Consider the following 25,092-nt stretch of genomic DNA (forward strand, 5'->3'; position numbering starts at 1 on the left):
GCCAAGCAACCTTGGACAGCATGGGTAACAGATGCTGGAGGGTGAGAATTTTGAATTTTTGGATCACCAGGAAGGTGTTTAGAATTGACAGATCGAGGATGGGTGCCAGGTGTCCTCTTTTCTGGGTAACAGAAAAAGTCAGCAGTAGAAGTCTTGGCCTATCTGTTCTGCAGGAACATGCTCTACTGTTATCACAGAGAGAAGGGAAAGGATTTGCATTTGAGCCTCTGTCCACTGATTTGGTGGTAGATCTGGGAATCCTTTTGGGGTTGAAAGGGTATGGAAGGAAAATTTGTATCAATGAGACACAATGTTCAGAACCCATTGTTCTTTGGTTATGGTGCTCGAGTGAAATGAGTTTTCCTCCTGGGGCAAGTGAAGGTGGGCAGAGGGGGGAGGAGGTGAGTCATTGTGAGTTCTTACCATAAGGGGGTGGCTTAGAACTCCCTGGTTTTGAAGTGGTGGTAGCCCACTGCTTAGACCTCTGCATTCCCTGGGGCTGCAGTCTGGAGAGTCTGTTTCCATGGGGCCTAGGCTGGGCTGGTTTACTCGGAGAAGAAAAGGACCAGTGCTTGGAGGGACAATGCCTGCTGAACCTAGGGAGTTGGACTTGTAAGAAATCCTTAACTGTTTGCATAGATTTTGCATTTTCTTCCATCTTTAAGACCTCTTCTGCCTTAGTGCCAAATAAGTTATCTTTGTGCAAGGAGGCATCCGATAATTTAGATTTGACATGGCCTGACAGGGGTTGTTCCTTAAGCCCTGCATGTCTTCTAATGACAGATCCAGTGACTGCTGCCCTGCAAGGGGCATCTAGACCACAGTGCAAAGTGTGTTTAGTTACTTGGCTTGCAGAATGCATCAAGTCTTGTATATCTTTAGATTCTCCCCAAGCAGAAGGGAAGACATTTTTTGTTGAAGGAGTTCCAGGGTATGTTGCTGAAATTTCAGCATATGGAACTGACAATTTAGTGTCCTGATAGCAAGAGTAGCTGAGGTGCATACTTTTTTATCCCATCTGTGCAATGTTCCCTGTCTGAGGGTGTGGGATTCTTAGCAGAGGTTGCTTTAATCCCTTTTGGCCCTTGAGAAATGACCACAGTGTCAGCTGTTGGATTTTTAAAAAGATATTTGAGAGTGTCAGGGACTCTATAGTACCTGTCTGTTTTTTTGGGAGCAGGAGGTAGGGCATCAGGAGTCCAGCTGGATTCAAGGAAAACATCATACACAACATCCAGGACTGGGGGGGGGGAATGGCCAAGGGTATGTGTTGCGGAAGATCTAAGAATTCCCTCAGTCTCTTTTTAGACTGAGGGTAGTCCTGGACTCTCCCATTGGAAATGCTCCCTTAAAGTATGCAGGGTTCCCCCAAAGGAAAAATCCTCTTGGGGAGAGGCTGAAGAAATGGAGTCCTCTGCATCAGCATCCTCATAAGTGGAGACGGGTTGCAAGTCTTCATAGTCAGATGCATCAGATTCATCTGACTCTTGTTCAGACAAAACTACAGCAGACAGCTCTCTTTTCCTTTTTGAGGGGGTAGCTTGGCTTACCCTGATCAGCATGACAAGGTCTTCCACCATTTTAAGCATTTGAGACTGAGACAAGGTAGCAGGCGCCTGAGAGTGGGTTGTCGGATTCTTGGGAGTGGTTTGAACCCTGGACCTAAGAAACTTGGCTGTTTTTGAAAGAATGGTAGTCGCGAAAGAAGACGTCGGTTTGTATCGAGATTCGGTAGTGCAAAGGCCTACATCGGAAGCCGGTGCCTGCTCAGCGGCTCCAGACCCATTCAAGGTAGAGATGACCGCAGAATCCTTAATCGAAGAAGAGTTTTGCAGGATACCAGACTCCGAAAGGGTCTCGGTAGCTGCCTGCGAATCAACAGAAGCGGGCATCAGGGGCTGCAAAAGTGCCTCACTGAGTACCGGAGGATTGACGACTAGCTTAACGAAAGCGTTGTCAGTAGGTTTGGACCAGTGTGGTCTGTCTTTATCTATACGTTTTTTCAGAAGATCTGCTGTTGGATGGCTTACGGAAGCCATATTGGAATTCGAAGATTGTAAACAAAAATATCTGGCTACAATAAGGGCCCAAGGATAGGTAGTTCTGGCACCGAATAAAAACACACAAGCAACAATGACAGACTTTGTGGTCTGGGCCTAAACAAGTGAAGCAGTAAGAATGGAAGTCTTGGTGTGGTATTTGCTTTCCACAGGCGAGACAATTGTTAACGTTTTCTGACATTGGTTAGTGCAAGAAAAAAGGATCCCCAATGGGGTACTTAGCTTTAGAAGACTTCAACTTCAATTCAGAGACGAAAACTCAGGAAGCGGCCGACCGGCACTTGTGCGAACTGCTTCTGCTTCGGGCTCCACGGCAAGAAAGACTAATGTAATGGCGTTGGCCGCCTTACTTTATACTACTGACGACCTGACATCAGGCCTCAAGCGATAGCAACCAACACAGGAATACTAAGCCTCTGGTATTCGGGCCGGCCTAGGGCTACCCTGGCAGGTATAACCCAAATGTGATGACTGCAACAGTGAAACACGAAGAACATTGGGGAGTGCCAACTGAAATACCAGTTCTGCTAGACTTATTTGAGGCTAGAACAGATGATGCTGTTAAAATAGGAATAACAGGGTGTATAAAATTCTGCATATCAGGTCATTAGAACATATCAGAAAATGAGAGTGAAAATTACAAAAGAACAATGGGAAGAAATACATAAGGCTCAGGAATATTAAAGTCTAGAAAGTCTATAATTTTTTTCACAGAATGCAGAATGTTCTTCCTCAGCTAGAGTGAAAATCCTGAAGATATGATGGGGAAAAAGGAAATCAGGAACATTTTAACATAAGTTGGCAGATTTTACAAATTTCCTAGGGAGTACTTTTGGACAGAAATGTATTTTTCCAGGGGATAAATGGTAATAACTTTTAAGAAATGATTCTTTTGATCTGAATTGCTTAGAGATGGTAACACCTTAAAAAAGCAATTTAGAAAATGGAAAACAAATCTGTAACAACTGCACTGGAAGCATTTAATTCGGTAATGGACATAAAATACATGAAAGTTATGTACTCTATGATAATGATAAATCTGTGTTGTCTTTTTCTGCCCTTCCTGAACTTACTGGTTTCAGATCAGACTTTGGCCACTTCCAAGCCTTGGATCTGGTGCTCAGGGTCCTCCCCTTACCCACAATCCCTGTGTACAGCATGAGCCATCTCAGATCAAGTTTGCCCACAAGAAGAAAAAATGCACAGGAATACAAGGTAACAAATAAAAACAGCTGACATATACAACTATGAAAAAATGCAACCTCATGAAGCCAAGGCATCCAAGTATAATAATGTGAAACACTATAAAATGTAAAGGAGAAGGGGGTGGGTAGTTCAGGAAGGAAGAAAAGAGAGGCAAAACTCATTATGATGAATATGTAACTTTTCTATCTGGTGTTTTTTTTTTTCTGTCTGTTCCTCAATGTATGGGACAGAGTCCCAGCCACTCTAATACTTGGGTGGTTCTAAGGAAGGCTATTGTCAGAGGACAGCTGAAACAAAGGAAGCTCCTGATTAGAACTGAATGCCTAATTTATAACAAGCACCAAAAGTATGAAACTTGGACCGGAGAGCTGCACGGCAGTGGTGCAGCCAGAAATTCATATTTGGTACACAAACCTCATTTTGCTGCCCCTGCCACTCATCAATTAAAAAAAAAGTACTCCCCCAACAAAATGTTGCCCCTATAGACTTCAGAAAGGGGTACACAATTTTCATGTTAGTTATAAGCATAAAAGTCTATTTGAAGAAGTGTACTTCTATTGTAAGCATGTTTTGTCTAGTTCAACACAACAGACACTAGTTTAGACAGTTGTAAATGTTCTGTGCTGTTACACCTGTTAAGTTTCCAGAAAAATGTTCTGAAAAAAACGTACTCATTTGAGTACTCTTAGTATACCCAGTAAGACCTTTCAGCCGCAGCACAGATATCAAGCAGCACTCTAGAAAAGCATGCTGTAGATGAAGCCACAGATCTAGTGGAACGAGCCTTTGGAATTGCAGGTAGACACAAACTTTTTTGTTGGTAAATAGCATGCGCTGAGGCAACCAACGGGAGACAGTGACTTTGGATATGCTTTTCCCCAACTTGTTGGAGAAGAAGGAAGTGAACTGATCAATTTTTCCTGTAGATTTTCGTCCAAAGTAAAAATGTAACTGACTGTGAACATCCAGCAAGTGTAAAATACTTTCACCCTTACTTGAAAAATTTGAGAAGAACACAGGCAGATTTATGGACTGATTAAGAGAACACTCAGAAGTCACCTCTGCAAGAAAACAGGGACTGTTAAGAAACCCTGTCTTTTGTCAGGTAATGAGGTTTTGAAGATAAGGCGCAAAGCTCAGAAATCCTCCTGGCAGAAGTAAGCGCAATAAAGAATAAGGTTTTCCACGCTAAAAACTTTAGGTAAACTTTGGCAGCAGGTCCAAGGGGAGGGCCAATTAAAGCTTGTAATAAAATAGTAATAACCCAGGGAGGAACTGGATCTACAGCAGTAAGGCGCATTAGAAAAGTTCCTCAGAAAAGCTTTATATAGTCTAAGAGGCATTACAGGCATATGAACGTCAATGTGAACACACAATAAGGCTGCTAACTGTACTTTGATCGTGGAGTAGCTGGCTTCATTCTGAAAAAGATTGGCAAGAAAATCCAAAACTGATGAAACAGAAGCTGAAAAAGGGTTGAGATTTTCAATTGTTCAGATAAAGAATCTCTTCCATTTGCTTTTATAAATCTTACTTTTAAGTGGTTTCTAAGAAGTTAAGATATAAACAACTGAGACACAAAAATTCCAGTTGTGTACACTTACGATAAATGTAGATGTTAGAGTGTATTCACTGTTGCAGTCATTACATTTGGGTAATCTGCTGGCAGGTTGCCCTCAGTCGGCCTGAATAACAAAGTCTTGGGTCCTGCGTCAGTTGCTGTCACCTCTTCCATGACGTCAGGTCATCAGGGGTATAAAACATGCACCCGAAGCCATTTTAATCAGTTTTTCTTGCCCCAGATGTCAGGTGCCCCCCAAATGGGGAGCAAAAATTTATATATAAACTGTAAATATATAAATGCATCTTAGAAACATAAAATTTATCTTCAACTAAAAGCAAATACACCACAAAGGCTTTTGAGTATAGTGAAGGAAAGAAAAGGTATAGAAAGGGGGCTGGCAGATGGGTAACCCGGACTGGAACAGTGAATACACTCAAACATCTACATTTATGTTAAGTGTACACAACTGTACTATGTTCTTCATGTTTTACTGTTGCAGTCATTACATTTGGGTAGAATCCCAAAAGCTATGGATCGGAGGATGGAACTAAACAGCATTAGGAGCAGCTACAAGGACTGCAGTGGCAAAGCCTGCCCTGGATTTAGAGAAGAGAGGTAAATTATAATGCTTTGTGAAGTAGCAACGTCTAGAATGTCTCTGGTAAGGACCCCTCTGAGAAAAGCTGCTGAAGTACAGGCAGCCCTGGTGGAATGGGATCTGAACCCCTTGGGCACAGGTTTACCATGGTGCAAGTAGCAGAAACTAATGCAATGGCTTATCCATTTAGAAATAGTCTGCTTTGATAGCCTTCCCCACTGATCCTGCAGCAAATGCTACCAGTAGTTGCTCAGACTTTCTTAGAGATTTTGTCCTGTCCTGTTTAAGTAGAAACTTAGTTGTCTGTGTACATCCAATGAATGCAGAATCCGCTCCCCCATGTTCTGCGGATTTGGGAAAAAAGTTGGCAGGTAAATGGTCGGGTTAAGAGCCACACTGGATACCACCCTTAGGCATAAAAAAGGATTGGTCCTGAGGGCCACCCTGTCCAGGTAAAAAATAATGAAAAGCTCCACTGCCATGAGAGCCTGTAGTTCTGAAACCCTTCTAGCTGAAGTGACTGCCAAAAGAAAAGCTGTCTTCCAAGAAAGAAATTTTATATCCGCAGTAGTTGCTGGTTCAAAAGGAGGCAGTGTGAGTTTTTCCAGCACAAAATTGAGGTCCTATGCAGGAGTTGGCGCTCTCCGGGGAGGCCTTAAATTTTTGGTCCCTCTGAGATACTGTTTTAGCAGTGGATAAGAAAAGAGGGGAGGCTCTGTGTTGTAATAAGACAAGATGGCAGAGGCATGGATTTTTATTGAAGAAAAAGATAGGCCCTTGTCAAGCATCTCAGTTAAGTATTGTAAAATCTGAGGAATATTGGGCTTTGATGTGTCTATTCATTGTGCTTGGTTCCAAGTACAGAATCTCTTCCATTTATCAGAATAAGATTTTCCAGTACTAGGCCTTCTGGCTTCCAAAATGACATCCATCACAGGTTTATTGAGAGATGTGGTTTGAATAATTAGTTGATTAGCCATGCTGCAAGATTCAGAGTTTGGAGCTGAGTGTGCAGAATTTGATAGTTCTGCTGAGAAAACAGATGAGGTGTTTGAGACAAGTACCACAGAGGAAGGTGTGACATATTCCTTAGAAGCGGGTACCAGTGTTGGCGAGGCCAGTCCAGAGCAATTAGAATCATTTTTGTTTTTTCCTGTCTGACTTTTAGTAAGACCTTGGAGAGGAGAGGCAGAGGGGGAAAGGCATAGACTGATAGTTTTTTCCAGCTGAAGTATACAGCATCCACCTTCCATGCTTTTTTGTGATGAGTTCTTGTGCAAAATTTGTCCCAACTGATAGATCTGTTTGCCTCTCCCCAAAACTAAGTCTGGGCTTCCCCATTTCTGTGTCAACATACTGAAGATTTGTGGATCCAGTTTCCATTCGTGCGGGTCCACAAAAATTTCTGCTTAGGTCATCTGCCAGAGCATTTTGCTTTCCTGGCAGGAATTGAGCTTGAAGATGTATTTGGTAAGTCAGGGCTGTATTTCACAAGGCCATGGATAGTCTGGCAAAGGGGGTAGCAAAGGGTACCCCCCTCTGCTTGTTTATGTACCACATAACTGTGGTGGTGTCCTTCTTTATCAGTAGATGTCCTGGATGAAGTAAGTCCTTGAAAGCTGTCGGAGCATTCTGAACAGTTAGCATTTCTTTCTGGTTGATATGTAGATGCATTTGGTTTGGGCTCCATTTGCCCTGAATGCATCTCCCTGCCAGGTGAGCCCCCCAAGCATAGTCTGATGCATCTGTAGTTAGGGTGGCAGGGGGTAGAGTGAATGACAGTCCTTTGTTTTGGTGACATGTCTCTGCCCACCAAAGAAACTCCTGTTGTAGGCAGGGAATGAGAGGAATCATTGTTTCCAGGTTGTGACAATGTTGACTCCATAAGCTTTTTAGGTACCACTGAAGTTTCCTCATATGCAGTCTTACATATGGAATTAGTAGAATGCAGGATGCCATGAACCCCAAAGCCTGCAGAATTTGTCTTGCAGATAACTGGGTTTTTGTTGCCATTTGCTTGAAGTATGTTGTCAATTGCATTTGCTTGTCTGGCGTGAGGTAAGTCATCTGGGCAGTTGCATTCAAGCTTGCACCCAGGAATGTAATTATTTGAGAGAGTACCAGTTGTGATTTCTTTTCGTTTATGGTGTACCCTAGGCATGCTAGAAGCCTTTTTACAAACGCCAGATGTTAAAGAAGAGTGTCCTTGTCCTCTGCCTGAAACAATCATCCAGATAAGGATAAATCTGAATTTTTCTTGGTCTGCAGAATGCAATTACTGGTGTCAGGCACTTTGTAAAGACCCTGGGTGCAGTAGATAAGCCAAAGGGCAGTGCAGAGAATTCGGAATGCAAAAAACCTGCTTTGAAGTGGAGGTATCTTCTACAAGATTCCCTTATTGGGATATGCAGGTATGCCTCTTAAGTCCAGAGTTACCAACCAGGCATTCTTGCCTAGCATAGGCAGTAGCTGTTGTAAAGTCAGCATTTTGAATTCTGGAATATCCAGGAACGTATTCAGAATCGATAAGTCCAGTATTGGACACCATGATTTGCCTTTTCTGGGTACCAGGAAAAGTCCTGAATAAAATCCTTGTCCTTTCTCCTTTTCTGGTACCGGTTGAACAGCCCCCATATCCATGAGGGACATAACTTGTTTCTGGGCCTCTGCCCACTGATGTTGTGGCAGATCTGGCCATTCGTTTGGAATTGGCAAAGTATGGAAATGAAATCTGTACCCCTTGGATACTATGTTTAATACCCACTTGTCCTGGGTAATTAACTGCCAATTTTGAGCATGAAGTGCTAGTTTTCCCCCTAAGGGGGCTGTCAAAAGTTAAGTGCTTGGCGATGGTAGAGGAAAGTCATTGAGACTGCTTACTGTAGGGTTGTGCTTTACCACCTCCAGATTTGGAGGTGGAGCCACCCCATTGCTTTGCCTGTAAGATCCCTGTGATTGTTATCGGGGGCCTTTTGAGCACCTGGGTTTGCCCCGAGTGGTTCTGTTGGACACAGGGAAGGAACAATCTTTAGTAGGACAGTGCCTACTGAACCTGGGTGGCTGCACTTGCAAGAAAGCTTTTACAGTTTGCGTAGATTTAGCTTCGTCTTCCATTTTCTTTAAAACCTCTTCTGCCTTATTACCAAACAGATTATCATGCTGTAAAGGGGAATCCAACAATTTAGCTTTAACATGATTAGGCAGGTTTTGCTCCTTGAGCCAGGCATGCCTTCTTATCACAGATCCAGTTACGGCGGCCCTGCAAGAGGCCTCCAAGGAATCAAAACTACATTGCAAAGTATGCTTTCCAACCTGTTCTGCTGAATGCAATAAATCCTGTAACTCTATTTTCCACACAATCAGAAATCAACATAATTTTCTGTTTCAGTAAGCCCATAACATGCTGTTGATATTTAAGCATTTGAAACTGGCAGTTTAAAGCCTTGGTTGCGAAGGTTGCAGACGTATAAACCTTCTTACCCCATCTATCCAGCACCCTGGAATCTCTATCAGAAGGGGTAGGATTTTTGGCTGTAGAAGCCTTAACACCCTTGGGACCCTGAGAAATAGTCTCAGGATCAGCAGCAGGATTTTTGAAAAGAAATTTGTGGGAGTCAGGAACTCTGTAATAACTGTCTGGCTTACTAGGAGCCGGATGCAGGGAATCAGCTTGATTCCGAGAACACATCAACAACAATGTCTAATACAGGCGGTATTGCTAAAGGCCTATGCTGAGGAAGAAGGAAATCTCTAAGCCTCTTTTTTGATTCAGAGAAGTCCTGCCTCTCCCAGTGAAAATGGTCCCTTGAAGTATGCAAAGTCTCTCCAAAAGAGTAATCCTCAGGAGGAGATGCAGATGGGATGGATTCCTCTACATCAGAATCCTCATTAAGGTGGAAAAGAAAATTTCTGATCAGAAGAGGAATCAGAAGAAATGGAAACCTGATCTGAAGATTCATAATCAGTGCCTTGCCTAAGACTCTTATAGCAGGGAGGGGTTGGGAACCCCTGATCAAGGTAAATAAATCCTCAGCCATTTTGATCATTTGTTTTTTAGGCACAGGGCCTGAGCACATGGCTCATGCATTGTTTTTTTAGACATAGAAGTTGTTTTTGAACTTGTTTTTGTTTATGGCGTCGGTTTAATATAAAAATGTTGAGGCCTGAAAACACCCTCAGAAGCCGGTGCCTGCTCAGCGGCTCCGGACCAATCTAAGGGAGAGACATCTGTGGGTTCAATACTTTGAGAATCTCGAGGCACACCACACTCTGAATGGGTCTTGGTAGAGGCCTGCGACTCAAAATTAGCGGGTATCGGGGCTGCGAAAGTGCCTCAATGAGTACCGGTGAACCGGCGACTGGCTTAGGAGAAGCTTCGTAGTCTGTTTTGGACCTCGACGGTCTGTCTCCGTCTTTTTCCTTGCATTTTTTGTGAACTCCGGTAGTCAGATTGCTAACTGACGACATTTCAGGGTAGTTAAATCTTGAACCAAAATATTTAGAAGCAAAAATATACAGACGCTTAACAGTGCTTTGGTTAAATTTAGCACAAAACTGACAGCAAGGCACGTTGTGATCAAGGCCTAGGCAAGGAATACAGTAAAAATGAAAATTCTTATGAGGTATTTGCTTCCCACAAATAATGCAATTATTAACTTTTACTGACATCGGTAAGGAGCAAGAAAAAGTTTCCCCGACGGGGTACTTGGCTTTTGTTTGAAGACTTCGGTTCTGAAACTCGAAAACGAAAATTTCAGGAGTTGGCCAATCGGCACATGCGAACTGCTGCTGCTTCGGGCATCGCGCAGCAAGAAAGACCGATTAAAATGGCATTGGCTGCATGTTTTATACCCCTGATGACCTGACGTCATGGAAGAGGAGATAGCAACCAACGCAGGACTCAAGACTTTGTTATTCAGGCCGACTGAGGGCAACCTGCCAGCAGATTACCCAAATGTAATGACTGCAACAATAAAACACGAAGAACATCTAATAGGTTTGTCCAGCTGAAGGATAGAGCATCCACTTTCCAAGCTAGCTTGTGGGGAATCCTTGTGCAAAATTTGTCCAGTTGATGGTTCTGGGGGGAGGCATACAAGTCTATATCTGGACTCTCCCATTTGCTTGTCAACATGTTGAAAATCCTTGGTTCCAGTTTTCACTCGTGTGGGTCTATGAGGTTTCTGCTTAGTCCATCTGCCACTGTATTTAGTTTTCCTGGCAGGAATTAAACTTGTAGATTCACTTGGTAGCTCAAGGCTGTGTTCCACAATGCCATGGCTAGTCTACAGAGGGGGTAAGAATGTGTACCCCCCCCCTGCTTGTTTATGTACCACATGACAGTGGTGTTGTCCGTTCTTACCATTAGCTGTCCTGGAAGAATGTGGTCCTTGAAGGCTGTCAGAGCATTCTGTACAGCTAACATTTCCTTTTGATTTATGCGCAGGTGCATTTGACTTGGGTTCCATTTGCCCTGAATGCACTTCCCTGTCAAGTGAGCCCCCCATGCATAGTCTGATGTGTATGTTAAGATTTGGGAGGCAGGGGGTAATGTGAATGGTAGCCCCCTGTTTTGGTGGCAGGCCTCTGCCCACCAAAGGAACTCTAGGCGCAGGCAAGTTATGACAGGAATCCTTGCTTCTAGATCCTGTGAATGTTGACACCATAGGCTTCTGAGATACCATTGCAGTTTCCTCATATGCTGCCTTGCATATGGAATTAGAAAAATGCAGGAGGCCATGAACCCCAAGGCTTGGAGTATTTGCCTGGCAGATAGCTGGGTTTTTGTGGCCACTTGTTTGTAGTAATTTGTCAAATGAATCCGTTTCTCTGGCGTGAGGAAAGCCATCTGGGAAGTTGTATTCAAGCTTGCTCCCAGGAATATAATTTGTTGGCAGGGTACCAGGTGGGATTTCTTTTCGTTTACGGTGAACCCCAGACAAGTCAGTACCCTTTGAACAAACGCCGGATGATTCAAAAGAATGTCCTTGCTTTCTGCCTGAATTAGACAATCGTCCAGGTATGGGTATATTTGAATATTTCTTTGCCTGAAAAATGCAATGACTGGAGATAGGCACTTTGTGAATACCCTGGGTACAGTAGATAAGCCGAAGGGCAGTGCAGAGAACTGATCGCGCATGTAGCCTGCTTTGAAGCATAAGTATATCTTCTTGCAAGACTCCCTGATAGGGATGTGCAGGTATGCTTCTTTTAAGTCTAGTGTTGCCAACCATGCATCTTTGCCTAGCATAGGAAGCAGCTGGTGAAGAGTCAGCATTTTGAATTTTGGAATCACCAGAAAGGTGTTTAGAATAGAAAGGTCCCGGATAAAACACTATGTGTATTGCCTTTTCTGGGTACCAGAAAAAGTCTCGAATAGAAACCTTGTCCCTTTTCCTCTTCTGGTACCAACTGAATAGCCCCCACGTTTAAGAGAGAAAGTACTTGATTTTGGGCCTCTGCCCACTGATTTGGGGGTAGATCTGGCCACAAACTTGGTGTTGGTAATGTGTGGAAATGAAATCTGTATCCCTGGGACACTATATTTAAAACCCATTTGTCCTGGGTAATGAGTTCCAAGTTTTTGGCCTGCAGACCAATCTTTCCGCCTAAAGGAGCATTCAGTTGGAAAGTGCTTGGTAGTTTTAAAAGCAAGTCACTGAGACAGTTGTCCATAAGGGGGAGTCTTACTACTCCCAGGTTTGGGTGCGGAAACCCCCCACTGCCTAGTCTTGTGTGCCCCTTGGGACTGAAACCTGGGGTTTCTGCTGTGTCTGGGTTTGGCTTGAGAAGACCCAGAAGGGGCTGGAAAGGACCAATTTTTAGAGGGCCAGTGTCTACTAAATCTAGGAGGCAGAACTTGTAAGAAATCTTTAACAGTTGGCATAGATTTAGCTTCATCTTCCATTTGTTGCCAAACAAGCGGTCCTGATTCAAGGGAGCATCCAACAATTTAGCTTTAACATGATCAGGCAAACCTTGCTCCTTAAGCCAAGCATGCTTTCTGAGCACAGACCCAGTAACAGCAGCCCTGCAAGAGGCCTCCAATGAATCAAATCCACATTGCAAAGGATGTTTTCCAACCTGTTCAGCAGAATGCATTAAATCCTGCAATTCTTTATTTTCAGCGCAGTCAGGAATTAACATCCTTTTCTGTTTAAGCAATCCAATAACATGTTGTTGATACTTTAACATATGAAACTGGCACTTTAAAGCCCTAATGGTCAAGGTTGCAGAAGTGTAAACTTTCTTACCCCATCTATCCAGCGCCCTGGAGTCTCTATCAGAGGGGGTAGGATTTTAGCAGTAGAAGCCTTAATGCCCTTGGGTCCCTGTGAAATGCTCTCCGGATCTGAAATAGGATTTTTAAAAAGGAACTTGTGAGAATCAGGAATCCTGTAATATCAGTCAGGTTTTCTGGGAGCAGGAGGCAAAGAATCAGGGGCCAAACTAGATTCTGAAAAGGCATAATCAACAACGTCTAGGTACAGGAGGTATAGCTAAAGGCCTATACTTGAGGCAGGAGGAAGAAATCCCTAAGCCTCCTTTTTGAATCAGAAAAATCCTAGCTTTCCTAGTGGAAATGCCCCCTTAGAGTATATGTAAGGTCTCACCAAAAGAAAAATCCTCTGGAGGGGAAGCAGAGGGAATACAGTCCTCTGCATCAGAATCCTCATAAGTAGATAAGGGCAAATCCAGATCATCAGAAAAATCAGAATCCTATTCAGAAGATTCATAAACAGCTTCAGTCCTAGGTCTCTTAGAAGGGGGAGGTTGGCTTCCCCTGATAAGAGTTACAAGATCTTCAGTCATTCTTATTTGTTTTTTTAGGCATAGAGGCCTGAGCATGCGGCTTGGGCATCTGTTTCTTAGGCATGGTTCGAGATTTTGGCCTAAATGAAGAAGGAGGCGTCAGTTTAATATGCAAGTCCGTAGGCCTGAATACACCCTCAGAAGCCGGTGCCTGCACAGCAGCTCCAGACCCATCCAAGGTAGAGGCGACTGGCTTAGGAGAAGCGTCATCGGCAGCTTTGGACCTCGGCAGCCTGTCTCTGTTTTTATCTTTGCATTTTTTCGGAATCCCAGTAGTCGGTGGCTAAACGACATCTATGGATAATTAAACCGAGAACCAAAATATTTAGAAGCGAAAATATACAGAGGACGGATAGTGCGCTGATTAAATAAAGCACAAAACCAACAGCAAGGTACATCATGGTCAGGGCCTAGGCAAGGAATACAGTAAGAATCAAAATCTTTGTGAGGTATTTGCTTTCCACAAGTAATGCAATTATTAACTTTTACTGACATCGGTAAGGAGCAAGAAAAATTTTCCCCAATGGGGTACTTAGCTTAAGTTGAAGACTTCGGTTCTGAAACTCTAAAACGAAAAATTTAAGGAGTCGGCCGACCGGCACTTGCAAACTGCTTCTGCTTCGGGCACCGCACAGCAAGAAAGATGGATGTAATGGCGTCAGCTGCATGTTTTATACCCCTGATGACCTGACTTCATGGAAGAAGGGACAGCAACCGACACAGGACCCAAGACTTTGTTAAATCAGGCCGACTGAGGGCTACTGCAAGCAGATAACCCAAATGTAATGACTGCAACAGTGAAACACGAAGAACATCCTGGACTGTTTAACCATCACAGAAATTGAAAAAACAAGTGGTCAACTTGAAGGATTGAATGTCCAGGTGAGGTGACCCTAACGGATGAGAGAGTAGATCCAGATCTGATCCCAGGACCCAAGGAGGGCACAGTAGATGAGGCCAGAGGAAGGGGAAACCACAGTTGTTGAAGCCAGTAGGGAGCTATGAGGATGGCCGTTATCTTCACCAATGTTTTCTGTAGAAATCTGGGGATCAAAGGTGTTGGGGGGAAGTATAAAGGAGTCCTGGGGACCAACACTAGGTCACTGAATCTCAGGGTGAATCCTCCTATGGAGGGATCAGTGCAAAGAATTTACTTAACTTGGTGTTGTGGGGAGATATGTGTTAGTGCAGCGGTTAGCATTGTCGTCTCACAAAGAGGTTCCCCAGTTCGATTCGCATCTGGAGCGCCTTCTGTGCGTAGTCTGCATGTCCTCTCTGTGGTCGAGTGAGTTTTAAAAACATGCAAGTAGGTGTGTGTGTGTGTGCGCCTTCTGTGAAGGCTGGGCTGTCAAGTTGACACTGTAAAAACTCCACTGCCAATCACTCTGTGGACTGATCTTCTGTGGCGACCCCTAATGGCAGAAGCCTAAAGACATTGCTTTGGTGATGTGGGGAGATGCAAACAGATCACAACAAGGTCAGTCCCCAACAGTTGAAGATTAACTCTTTTAGTACTGGACTGAGAGACCATTTGTGAGGAAGAAGCTGAGACCTGCTAAAACCTGTCTTCTAGAGCAATGGATTTCCCAAGAATATGTACTGATATTAGAAAACAATGAAGATAATGCCCAGAGCCACACTCATGGCTTCTCATAATATGCAAGATCTGGTTCCTCCGTTTTTTAATGTACTAAACAACTGCCATGTTGTCTGTCTGGAAAGATAACACATCTGAGAGGAGTTGGTCCTGAAAGGCTTACAATGCTAGCAGAACTGCTCTCATCTCCAATACACTCATGTGTAGAGTGGTCTCTGATGGGGACCACGCAGTTTGGACCGTCTTTCCTATGCAATGCCCCCCCACCAAGTGGGAAATATCTGTGGTCATCAAGGCGTGGGGAGGAGGCAGAATGAACAGATGTCCTTTTAATATATGTGGGGATTCCAGCCATCACTGTGTGTCCCGCAAATTCTCATTAGGGGTACTTGAAAAGATATACACTGTTTTCTGACTGACCACTGAACTGTACAAGTCCACTGAAGCATCCACACACAGTGCCTTGTCAATGAACCCAGAAACAAAGGATAAATCTTGCTGGTGGCTTCTGATAAGACAAAACAACTAGAGTTTGTCAATGAGATGATGTTATTCTTGTTTGTTCAGGGAAGCATTGCTATTTGAAGATGAATGCAATAATGCCCCAACAAACTCCAGTAACTTAACTGGATGAAGCTTGGGTATTTGTACGATCACTGATTCCTGGGTCTGACAGATGGAGCAAGGAGCCTCTGGCTTGAGTGAGTAGATTCATGCTAGGGGCAGTACGGCGCCATTCACTTAAATAAGGGAACACCCGTACACTTGTAGTTAGTGACGAGCTGCGATTATGGCCACACATTTCTTGAACACTTGGGGGAGGGGGGGGGCTGCTGTGAGACAAACAAACACAGAACTTTGAATGAAAGTAAGTGGTTCCCAGTGGGAAGTGAAGATACTTCCTGGAGCATCTACTCATTCTTATGTGGTAATATGCATCCTGAAGATCTACAGGGCGCATGCAGTCTTTTTCTCAGCAAAGGAATAAACTGTACAGTGACCATCCGAAATTTGGTGATTTTTACAATTGTGCTCAAGTGACTTAGGTCCAGAATTGGCCTAATGTCCCAGTTTTTATTTGGCACCAAAAAATAAATACTGAATAAACTCTGCATCCTCTCTGGTCTGGAGGGACCACTTGGATGACCCAGTTGTCTAAGAGCTTCTTTATTACTGAAGCAGCAGCTTCCCTCTGAGGATGTTTAACATCGTGAATTCTTTTTGTGGCAGATCGGTTAAGTGTGAAAGGGAATAAAGCATCCTCTGGTGATTATCTTCTGCACCTATTTGTTTCAAGCAATGGATGTCCAGGTTGTCAATTGCTGGAATAAGCTCCCCCAATCTGCCTCCATGGTGCGGCACTCAGGCAACCATTTAGGAGTGCTGGAAAGGTTTCTCAGAGAAAGGTTCCCTACAGCCTTGATTTTGCAGAATTTAATCCCTATGGCAGACAGGGGACTTTCCATATTTTTCATTTCTAGAGGAGGACTCTTATTAGGACCAAAAATTGTTGATCCATTGTAAGGGGAATTTACACAGGATGTCTTGAAATGTTCTGCAAAATCACACAGCGCATCCAAACAAGTCTCCTGTTGGTATGCCTGTGCTGGCTGCTTTAGATGCATCCTTTATGATACTGGAGATAAAACACATAGGAAGACTGGAGGATAACCTACTGTGAATCAATGGATTTCCCTTGATCTGTAGACAAAGTCCCTGAGAGAGATTTGGAGATCTCCTTAGATAAATCTCTCTGGAAATGTGCAACATATGCCAAGGAATTTCAATGCCATCACCAACAAAAGCAGATGACGCTTAAATACACTTCCTGAATATGTCTAATGCACGAGACTCCCTGTTCTGAGTGGACAGATGAACTTTCCTCTAACAGTTTTTTTTAGTGGCTGTTACCACCACTGAATCTAACATTAGACCCTTGCTCCAATGTAGACAGTCTTTAGGAGCAACAAGGTACATGGCAGGTTTTTTTGAGGGTAGGCTGAGCTGTGCCCAGCTCCTTCCATGCCTACTTAGAGATTGCCTTCTGATGAGACGGCAGACTCAAACTATCCAAAACGTAGATGGGCCAAAACCAAAAGCCTCAAGGAAAACTAACTCCTCTGGATAAGGCGTTATGAAGACCATTCCCCTTTCTGTCTCAAAAGTTCAAGGATTTCTCCCAATGCGATGTCCTCAAGGGGGGATCTGGGTGAACCTTCTTCAAAGTCAGTGTCAGTGGTAGGGGATTCCTCAGGGGAATCTAAGTGCTTCCTGTATCTCCTCCACAGACTGTTCAGGGAAGACTCAGAAGCTAACATGGTCTTCTATGAGAATCGGCTTAAGGCTTCTGGATAGCTGTTCTGATGGGGCAAGAAGAAGCAAGAGCTCTGGATCCTGGGAAATCCTAAGGGGGAGGGCTGGATTCAATTTCAATGAGCAGACCTCTCTGGCGCTGAAAGAATACTCTCTCGAAAGCCTTGAATGCTGAGCTCGACACAGATCCAGACAGCCTAGCCTAAGAAGTCAAAACTCCCGAGGATGGCTGAACCCTGGATACCATTTGGCTAGAATCAGAGGCGGCCACCAGAGCCGAAGTGTCAACTGACAGAGCTCCAAGAGGAAGGGGGGGGGGTAAACAAAAAAGGGGCCAACAACAAAAAAAAAAAACCTACTTGTCTAACAGCTACAAAACTCAGAGCCCTTGAAAACACAACATTCTTGATCAGGAGGCAAATGAGATATGACATATGTGGAAGAAGAGTGGAATTATGGGAAGGGGAGGAGTCGTCAGAGTTCCAGGTCCACAGCTTCTGAAGGAACTGAGGTTGGATCTGATAACCCAAAGGCTGATTTGGACAAAAAAGACATTGAATCTATAGTTCAAGCCACCTAGTTTAACTTGGCAAGCTGAGTTTAACTGGCTGAGCCATTCAAGCAAAAGATCTTGCTGCTTGAACACCACATGACAGGAAACTGATGGCTCGCACTGAAAAGCAAGAGTGAGACATATAAATTCTGCTCCCTATGTACTGGAGCCAGAAAAGTGTGCGTGCGGAAGCACCACACCCAAGGGTCTATACTGTAAAAATGATTCCTCAGCATAGCACTAAATGGAAAAAGTGAAGGGATTAAAAAGTCTGACTATGCTGATGGCCTTCAACAATCGATCTTGCCCTTTTATTACTTGGCTTAGAGTGAAGACTAAAACTAAGGCAAATTTTCACAGCAGAGAGTGATCACCCCCCAAAAGGAGTGTGTGAAATTTGATGCAAATGCAAGATGAGGCAAACAAAAGAGCTGATATTTGACACACAAGCCCAGGTAACGACAAAAAAAGCCTCAAGTGTAAAACTTGTCTTACAGGACTCTATCTTAAATCAAGCTAGTAAAGACAGAGAAAAAATAACTGCTGCAGAAGGGAAGGCAGATCTCTAAAGCCTGGACAGTTTATTAACTTGCCTTCCAAATTTACATCCGCATTCTGTTTTACTCTGGCTTCCAAATTTAAAATTCTAAATGTTTGATTACCTTCTGAAATATACAACTGCTGCTTTACCAGTTTCCCTGTTCCTGACACTTTGTGTTACTTTCTGCATGAAGCAGATAAAATAAATGGCAGCAAAAAGTATGAAAAGTCATCACCCCCATTAATGTAGATAGTTGTCAGTGACATGCTGAAAAGGAGGCATTCGGCAACGTCTATTACGCTACTGAAAAACCTGTGGCCAGAATGTCACAAGGTGGCTAAGATACTCTAGGGACTTAATGTCACAGCCAGAGTACAATTACCCATCTCTTTCTCTGTAACACTAACATTTCAGATCACTGAAGACTGATCCACAATGGAAGACCACACCAGCCTTGAAAACAATTTACTGGGTGTTTCTGCATTACAGACCATCAACATTATAATGCAACCCCCACAATGAAAGAATATTCCTCTACCCTATGTTTTCATCAAGATAGAAAAGGTCAGGCAGCTACTATATATAGGAGAGGGTACAAAACAACTTCCAAATAGGAGCTAAAGTGACATGCTAGTGGGCCAATGAGTCAGTTAATAGCAGCACACTTTGAAGCTCAGCTACTCTGTACAACAGGACACTGTACTCTTAACTGCATTGTCACGGAAATCTTTGCAGACATGCCGGTATCAAAAGATATCATGCACATCTGGATTGCATTTATTTTCCTTTTAATAGGTACCGTCTAATGTCAACCTGGCAAGAATCCTTTTTCATCTTTTCAAAAAATGTCAAAGGCTGTTAGACAAGAAGAAGATATATTCCTAGTCATGGTGGTGGTGAAAAAGTCTGATCCTTACCCTGAGGTTTCCTCTTCTTCCGTAAACATGACGTAACATATCTCTCAAGTTCTCGTAATGTGGAAGGTTTTAACGTTTCAAAATCAATTTCGATTTCATCAGGATTCGAGTTTTTAAGAGAAGGTTCTCTGGACTGAATGATATGCACAACCCGACCCAGTTTTTCACCAGGAAGTTTGTTAATGTCAAGACTTAACTGCCTCTTCTCCTCGTAGGACATTGGTTTACATTTCTCCTCATCTTCAGAGTCATAGGGAAGGAGTGGTGGAGGCTTGCTGTTCTTCAAACTTGTCTCTTTTTTGCTACAACAGAACCATACAAGTGAAAAGTTGAAAGTGTAAAAAGAATATCAAAAACAGAGAAAAGGCATTCAATACTGGAGATGTTATTTTGTGTACACATGCCAACACAATAGGAACAATTTGCAAACTAGTTGCTGTTTAAGGTTGTAGTACTATTGGTTAGGCTACATTACAATATATTTTTTTTGTTTTTACAACTGGTGAGCAACCCAGGGCCTGGAGGTCTGACATCTGCTTTGACAAAAGATTAGATTTCCTTTTCAGTGAGCCAAGCTAATTTAATGCCACAGCATAATGTTAATAAAAAGCAGCAAATGCCAGTCCTAAACAAAAGCCTTGTTCTACCTTGTTCAATACTCAGCGTTTCATACTTTCAGCTAGTTACATCTTTGAAGAACTAGAAAACATGTCTTATTCATGTCCTAATCATTGTGATTTTCAGACAAGCCTATGCAGTACAAACAAGGAAACAAACAGGACAAATAGTATTTATTACTCTTTAGCTTTTTTTTTTGTTTTTTTTTTTAACCTGGGAGTTTTTAACAGTTAGGATGATAACGGAAAGCCTCCAGCATTGTGGATGCAAAAGGAAACAGCAGCAGAGAAATACCCTTTAGAGAAACTAAGGAATTCATTTTAGCATAAATATAAAACAAGTGAGGCACCATAGAGTCAAGTCATACGGTATTAATATAATAGCCAGTACATGGCTTGACAAACTGATGTTTAAGCTACAGAAAGTACAGTTGCGTTAAGTTGAAAGTACCACAACAATAGATGTTTGAATGATCACTGCTGGAGTAGCTTTAGACATATGGGTTTTATTCTGCTCAGGATATAACAGCTAGCCAGCTTCCAAAGCTTTAGGGTACCTTCCATATGCCCAAACTGTCAATCAGCTCAAGCTGAGCTGACTAAAAGACAAGTCTGGGTGTGAAGCCCTTCAGAGCTTTCCCACCAGCACAGAGAGGGAGGCTGACCCCTGAAAGGGCAAAGCTAGAATAACAAAAAAATAAAAAGGTATACCCTGGCATAAAAATCACACAAAAACAAAGGGGGATTGAGGGAGGGAGTGACTACTGCAGCACTGATCATTCGAACACCTACTGTTACAGTAAGTTCATCTTACATAACTAACTGAAATATGTCCTTCATATTGATCAACATTAGCAGCCTTAGCTGTATGGGTAGATTACCATAGCTAACTATACGTGCGAGGTGGAAGAAGGGTACAGGAGCCCCTGGAGAATGCTCCTAGCAAAGCATGACCTTAACCTAGATAAAGAATCCAGCTTATAGTGCTTTGTACAGTTAGGTACAGAAGACCAAGTAGCAACTTCTAGAATACTTTTAGAACCCAACCTTTTCCAAAAAGCCATAGAAGGTCCTTGTAGGGGTGGGGGCATTGACCCTGCCTTGAATAGATTTGTCATGGTGAGTATAACAAAAGGTAAAAGCCTTGGACAACCATTTTGAAATTATCTGATTTGATACTGGTTGCCCCTTCTTACCTTCACAAGAAATGAACAATTGATCCGATCTGAAAGATTTAGTTCTCTCAAGTTAGTACCTGAATTGTCTCTGAACATCTAAGGTATGGAGCATCATCTCCCCTTCATTTTTAGGTTCAGGAAAGAAAACAGGGAGACAGACAGTTTGACGTAAAGTAAACTCAGACACCACTTTAGGCATTAGTTCTCAAAGAAACCCCGTCCTTCTGAAAAATGAGGTAGGGTTGCTGACTAAAGTCCTCTTTGGTTACATTCAATCTGGAAGCCCTATAGAGCTGATTATACACAACAATTTTAAAAATAAATGGAGGGTGCATGCTATCTTTTGCCAAAAGGCGGTTAACACATAAAATGTTGTAAAAAAAGATTGAATGTAACTGAAGGGGACTTTAGTCAGCAGATTGAGAGAGTCAGCAATGAACTGAAAGAGAGGATATGATGCTAGACATACTGAAATGAGTACAGAGGTCAGAGAACTAGGACTCCAAAGCTAGACTGCACTTCTCCAAAAAAAGGGATTCAGGAGAAGGGGGTAGAAAGAAAGGCCAAGATCGAACGAAAATTAAGTGTGCCATTCTTTTATTCCAGTGATGCGCAGGACTACATGGATGTAATAAGAAAGCGCTGGGATATCTTGAAAGTAGATAAAAATATTACAAGACTGATAGATAAACCCAGTTTTTCTTTGAAAAATCAAAAGGCAGTTAATGCCATCCCAGGCATAGCAAGAAACAAGGAACCACCAGATCTAAAGTTGGGATAGGCACCAAGAAGTGTAGTAGATGTTCATACTGAAAGTACATAGATAACAGCTACAAATTTGAACATCCAGATCAGCATAGGACCTATGGAGTTTAGTATATCAGCAACTTGTAACACCTAACATATTGTCTGTTTGGTCTACTTGCATGGAGTGTCGTAAGCTTCATGTAGGTAAGACAGGCAGGCCCTTCCAAAGATGGGAGTACATGAACATATATATGCTATCAATAAGAAGAGAAATATAAATGCTTTGGCCAAACATGTAAACAATACTGATGTGTCACACACACGCTTTTGGTTATTGGGAGAACTTGTGCAAACATTAGAGGAGGTGACTTGAGGAATACAACTGAAGAATTAGAAGCCAAGTGGATAGTGAGACTAAAGTCAGATAAGGGCCATAGACTGAATATGTCCCATTATGGCCTAAATTGAAGTCCGGACAACTCCGTAGATAGATTTATTTAAGTAACTTTGTACTGGAAACTTTCATGTTGAAAACAGATATATGTATATTTTTTATTATTTTATTTTTTACGTTTCTTATATGTGTATATGGAAGTTTGAAGTGTATTCTTAAACTGCATATAGCGCTTAAATAACTATGTATTTAATTAATTTTGAGAAAGCACTGGTCATTTTAAGTCATGCGCCTTAATATGGTGTGCATATATTGGGGGGGGGGGGGGGTTGGCTGTGTCATTTTATACTGTTCATTGACACCTGAAAAAGTGGGGTTGCCCACAAAAGCACTTGTGTGCAGTTATTAAAATTATCTGTACTGGATCCTGAAGCAGTCTCAGAGTCCTGTTTCTTTTGTTTAAGAGTGCTGGTGGCTGCTGTTGGTTTTGTTCTCAGATTTGTTTTTCAATTGAATTGTACAGGTTATAGGTCACATTAAATGTGGGAAAAGTTCTGAAGCAATTTATTGTGGTCTCATTTTTTAGATCACAAAAACCTGGCATTTTAACAGGGTATGTACACATTTTATATCCACTGTATGATGAAGAACATGTGGAAACAAACCAGTCTTATCTGCAGGATGAGGAATGACCCACTGGAAAGGAGGAATTTCCTTTCACTGCTATCCGTTAACCCTGATGAATGACTTTCAGAACCCATCTGTCTGAAACAATCTGTTGCCAAAGAGAAAATGGAGATGCATGACTTTCTGGAAGAGAAAGAGGGCCAGGGTGGGAGGGGGTCACAATGTCTCTAATAGTCATTCAGACTTGTTGGGAGTGTCCCTGGTTTTGTTAGGTTTGAGACTTCTTTTTGGAACCTCCTTGCCACTTATTCTTAAATATTTGTTTAACTGAATTCAGTTGAGACCATTTATTCTGTTTGCCAAAACTGGATGAGGAGGAAGAAAATCCCATGTACAATTTTAAAAAGAGGGCTGAAAAATTTTTAGATCCCCTGGATAAGCTTGCCCCTTTCATCACACTTGCAGCAGAAGGTCCAAACACAAACTCTACCCAAGGGAGAATTTAAAATCTCATTTTTATCTGGAATGTTCTGACAATGCAGCCAAACAAACCTCCTTAAAACAATACCAGTGGACATAGCCCTGAAGAAGCATCAACAGTTATACACACACTTCAAACAATGAGCAGTGGCCTCTACAACAGAAGAAACAAGTTAAAGCAGAGTTTTCTTAACTATATATAAAACATTCTTCATACTTCCACAATATGTCAGCATAAACATATGAGCCCAACAATTTAAAATTCTGAAATTCAAAGTTGCAGAAGTATACACTTTTCCCATACCTATAGTACAGTGTACACTTACCATAAATGTAGATGTTCGAGTGTATTCACTGTTGCAGTCATCACACTTGGGTTATCTGCCTGCAGGTTGCCTCAGTCAGCTCGAATATGACAGCAGGTCATCAGGGGTATAAAAAAGTACAGTTTTGTACCTACCATAAATGTAGATGTTCGAGGATCCACATTGCTGCAGTCCTAACTATTGGGTAGTCCGCTGTCCAGTCGGCCCGAATACCAAAGTATATGGCTGACGTCGGTCAGGGCGCATTAGACTGACGTCAGTACGTCAGGGTACTAATGCGCATGACCGACGTCATATCCTCAGTCTTTTCTTGCCCCAGATGTCAGAAGACCCTAAAAAGACAAGGCCCAATATACCTGCACCAAAAATATGTACAATATATACAAAATTATCAGCATATAACCTCACCTACACAACCACCCCTAAACACAGAGGGGAAGGAGGGAGGGTAAATTGGACTGCAGCAATGTGGATCCTCGAACATCTACATTTATGGTAGGTACAAAACTGTACTATGTTCTTCATTCCACATTGCTGCAGTCCTAACTATTGGGTAGAATCCCAAAGCAGAGGTAAGGGAGGCTGGCAAATCATAAAGAAGCAGGAGCTGACAACATGCCTTGCAAAATAGCTGTGGCAAAACCAGCCCTAGACTTAGAGTAGAGAGGAAGGTGATAATGCTTAGAGAAAGTATGCACTGAACTCCAAGTAGCTGCCTCCAAAATATCCTTAGTTGCCACCCCTTAGAAATGCTGTTGAAGTGGCAGTAGCCCTAGTGGAATGAGGCCTAATCCCAGCTGGAATCTCCTTGCCATGATGGGAATAACAAAATGCAATGCAAAACCCAATCCACCTAGAAATAGTTTGTTTTGACACAGGCTTGCCTCTTGAACTTAAAGCAAAAGAAACAAACAACTGCTGAGACTGCCTAAAATCCTTAGTCCTGCTTAAATAATAACGCAATTGCCTGTGTACATCTAAAGTGTGCAAAATCTTTTCCCCTTTATTTTGGGGTCTGCATAAAAAGTAGGCAAATGAATAGTTTGGTTTAAAGCCACACTAGAAACCACTTTAGGCATAAAGGAAGGATTAGTACGTAATGATACCCTATCCTTATGGAAAATCAAAAGGGCTCTACTGCCATAAGGGCCTGCAACTCAGACACCCTTCTTGCAGAAGTAATAGCCAACAGAAAAGCAGTCTTCCATGACAAGTATTTCAATTCAGCAGTAGCCGCAGGCTCAAAAGGTTGTAGAGTAAGTTTTTCCAACACAAAATTGAGATCCCAAGCAGGAGTAGGAGCTCTACGGGGGTCTTATATTCTTTGCCCCTCTAAGAAACTGCTTGAACAAAGGATGCGAAAACAATGGTGGGTCACAATCATAGTGAGCTGAAATTGCTGCAGCATGAATCTTAATGGAAGAGAAGGACAAACCTTTGTCCAATAACTCAGTAAGATATTGAAGAGCCACACTCAAATTAGGCTCAGAAATCTCCAAATTCTTTGCTGTACTCCAAAATAAAAATCTCTTCCATTTTTCTGCGTACACTTTCCTTGTACT

At 42.6% G+C, this 25,092-nt stretch overlaps 1 protein-coding gene across 1 annotated transcript in view; it reads right to left on the reverse strand.

The window, feature by feature from the left end:
* BRD4 (bromodomain containing 4) overlaps positions 1–25,092 on the reverse strand; it is a 1,872,054-nt gene that overhangs the window by 263,888 nt on the left and 1,583,074 nt on the right. Inside the window, exon 10 of the mRNA XM_044084437.1 lies at positions 19,162–19,463. Within this exon, the coding sequence (XP_043940372.1) occupies positions 19,162–19,463 (302 nt within the window). The remainder of the gene's footprint in view (positions 1–19,161; positions 19,464–25,092) is intronic.

Source organism: Protopterus annectens, chromosome 9.part0 (genome assembly GCF_019279795.1).
Source record: "Protopterus annectens isolate FY-2018-M chromosome 9.part0, PAN1.0, whole genome shotgun sequence".
In the NCBI taxonomy this organism is placed as follows: Eukaryota; Metazoa; Chordata; order Ceratodontiformes; family Protopteridae; genus Protopterus; species Protopterus annectens.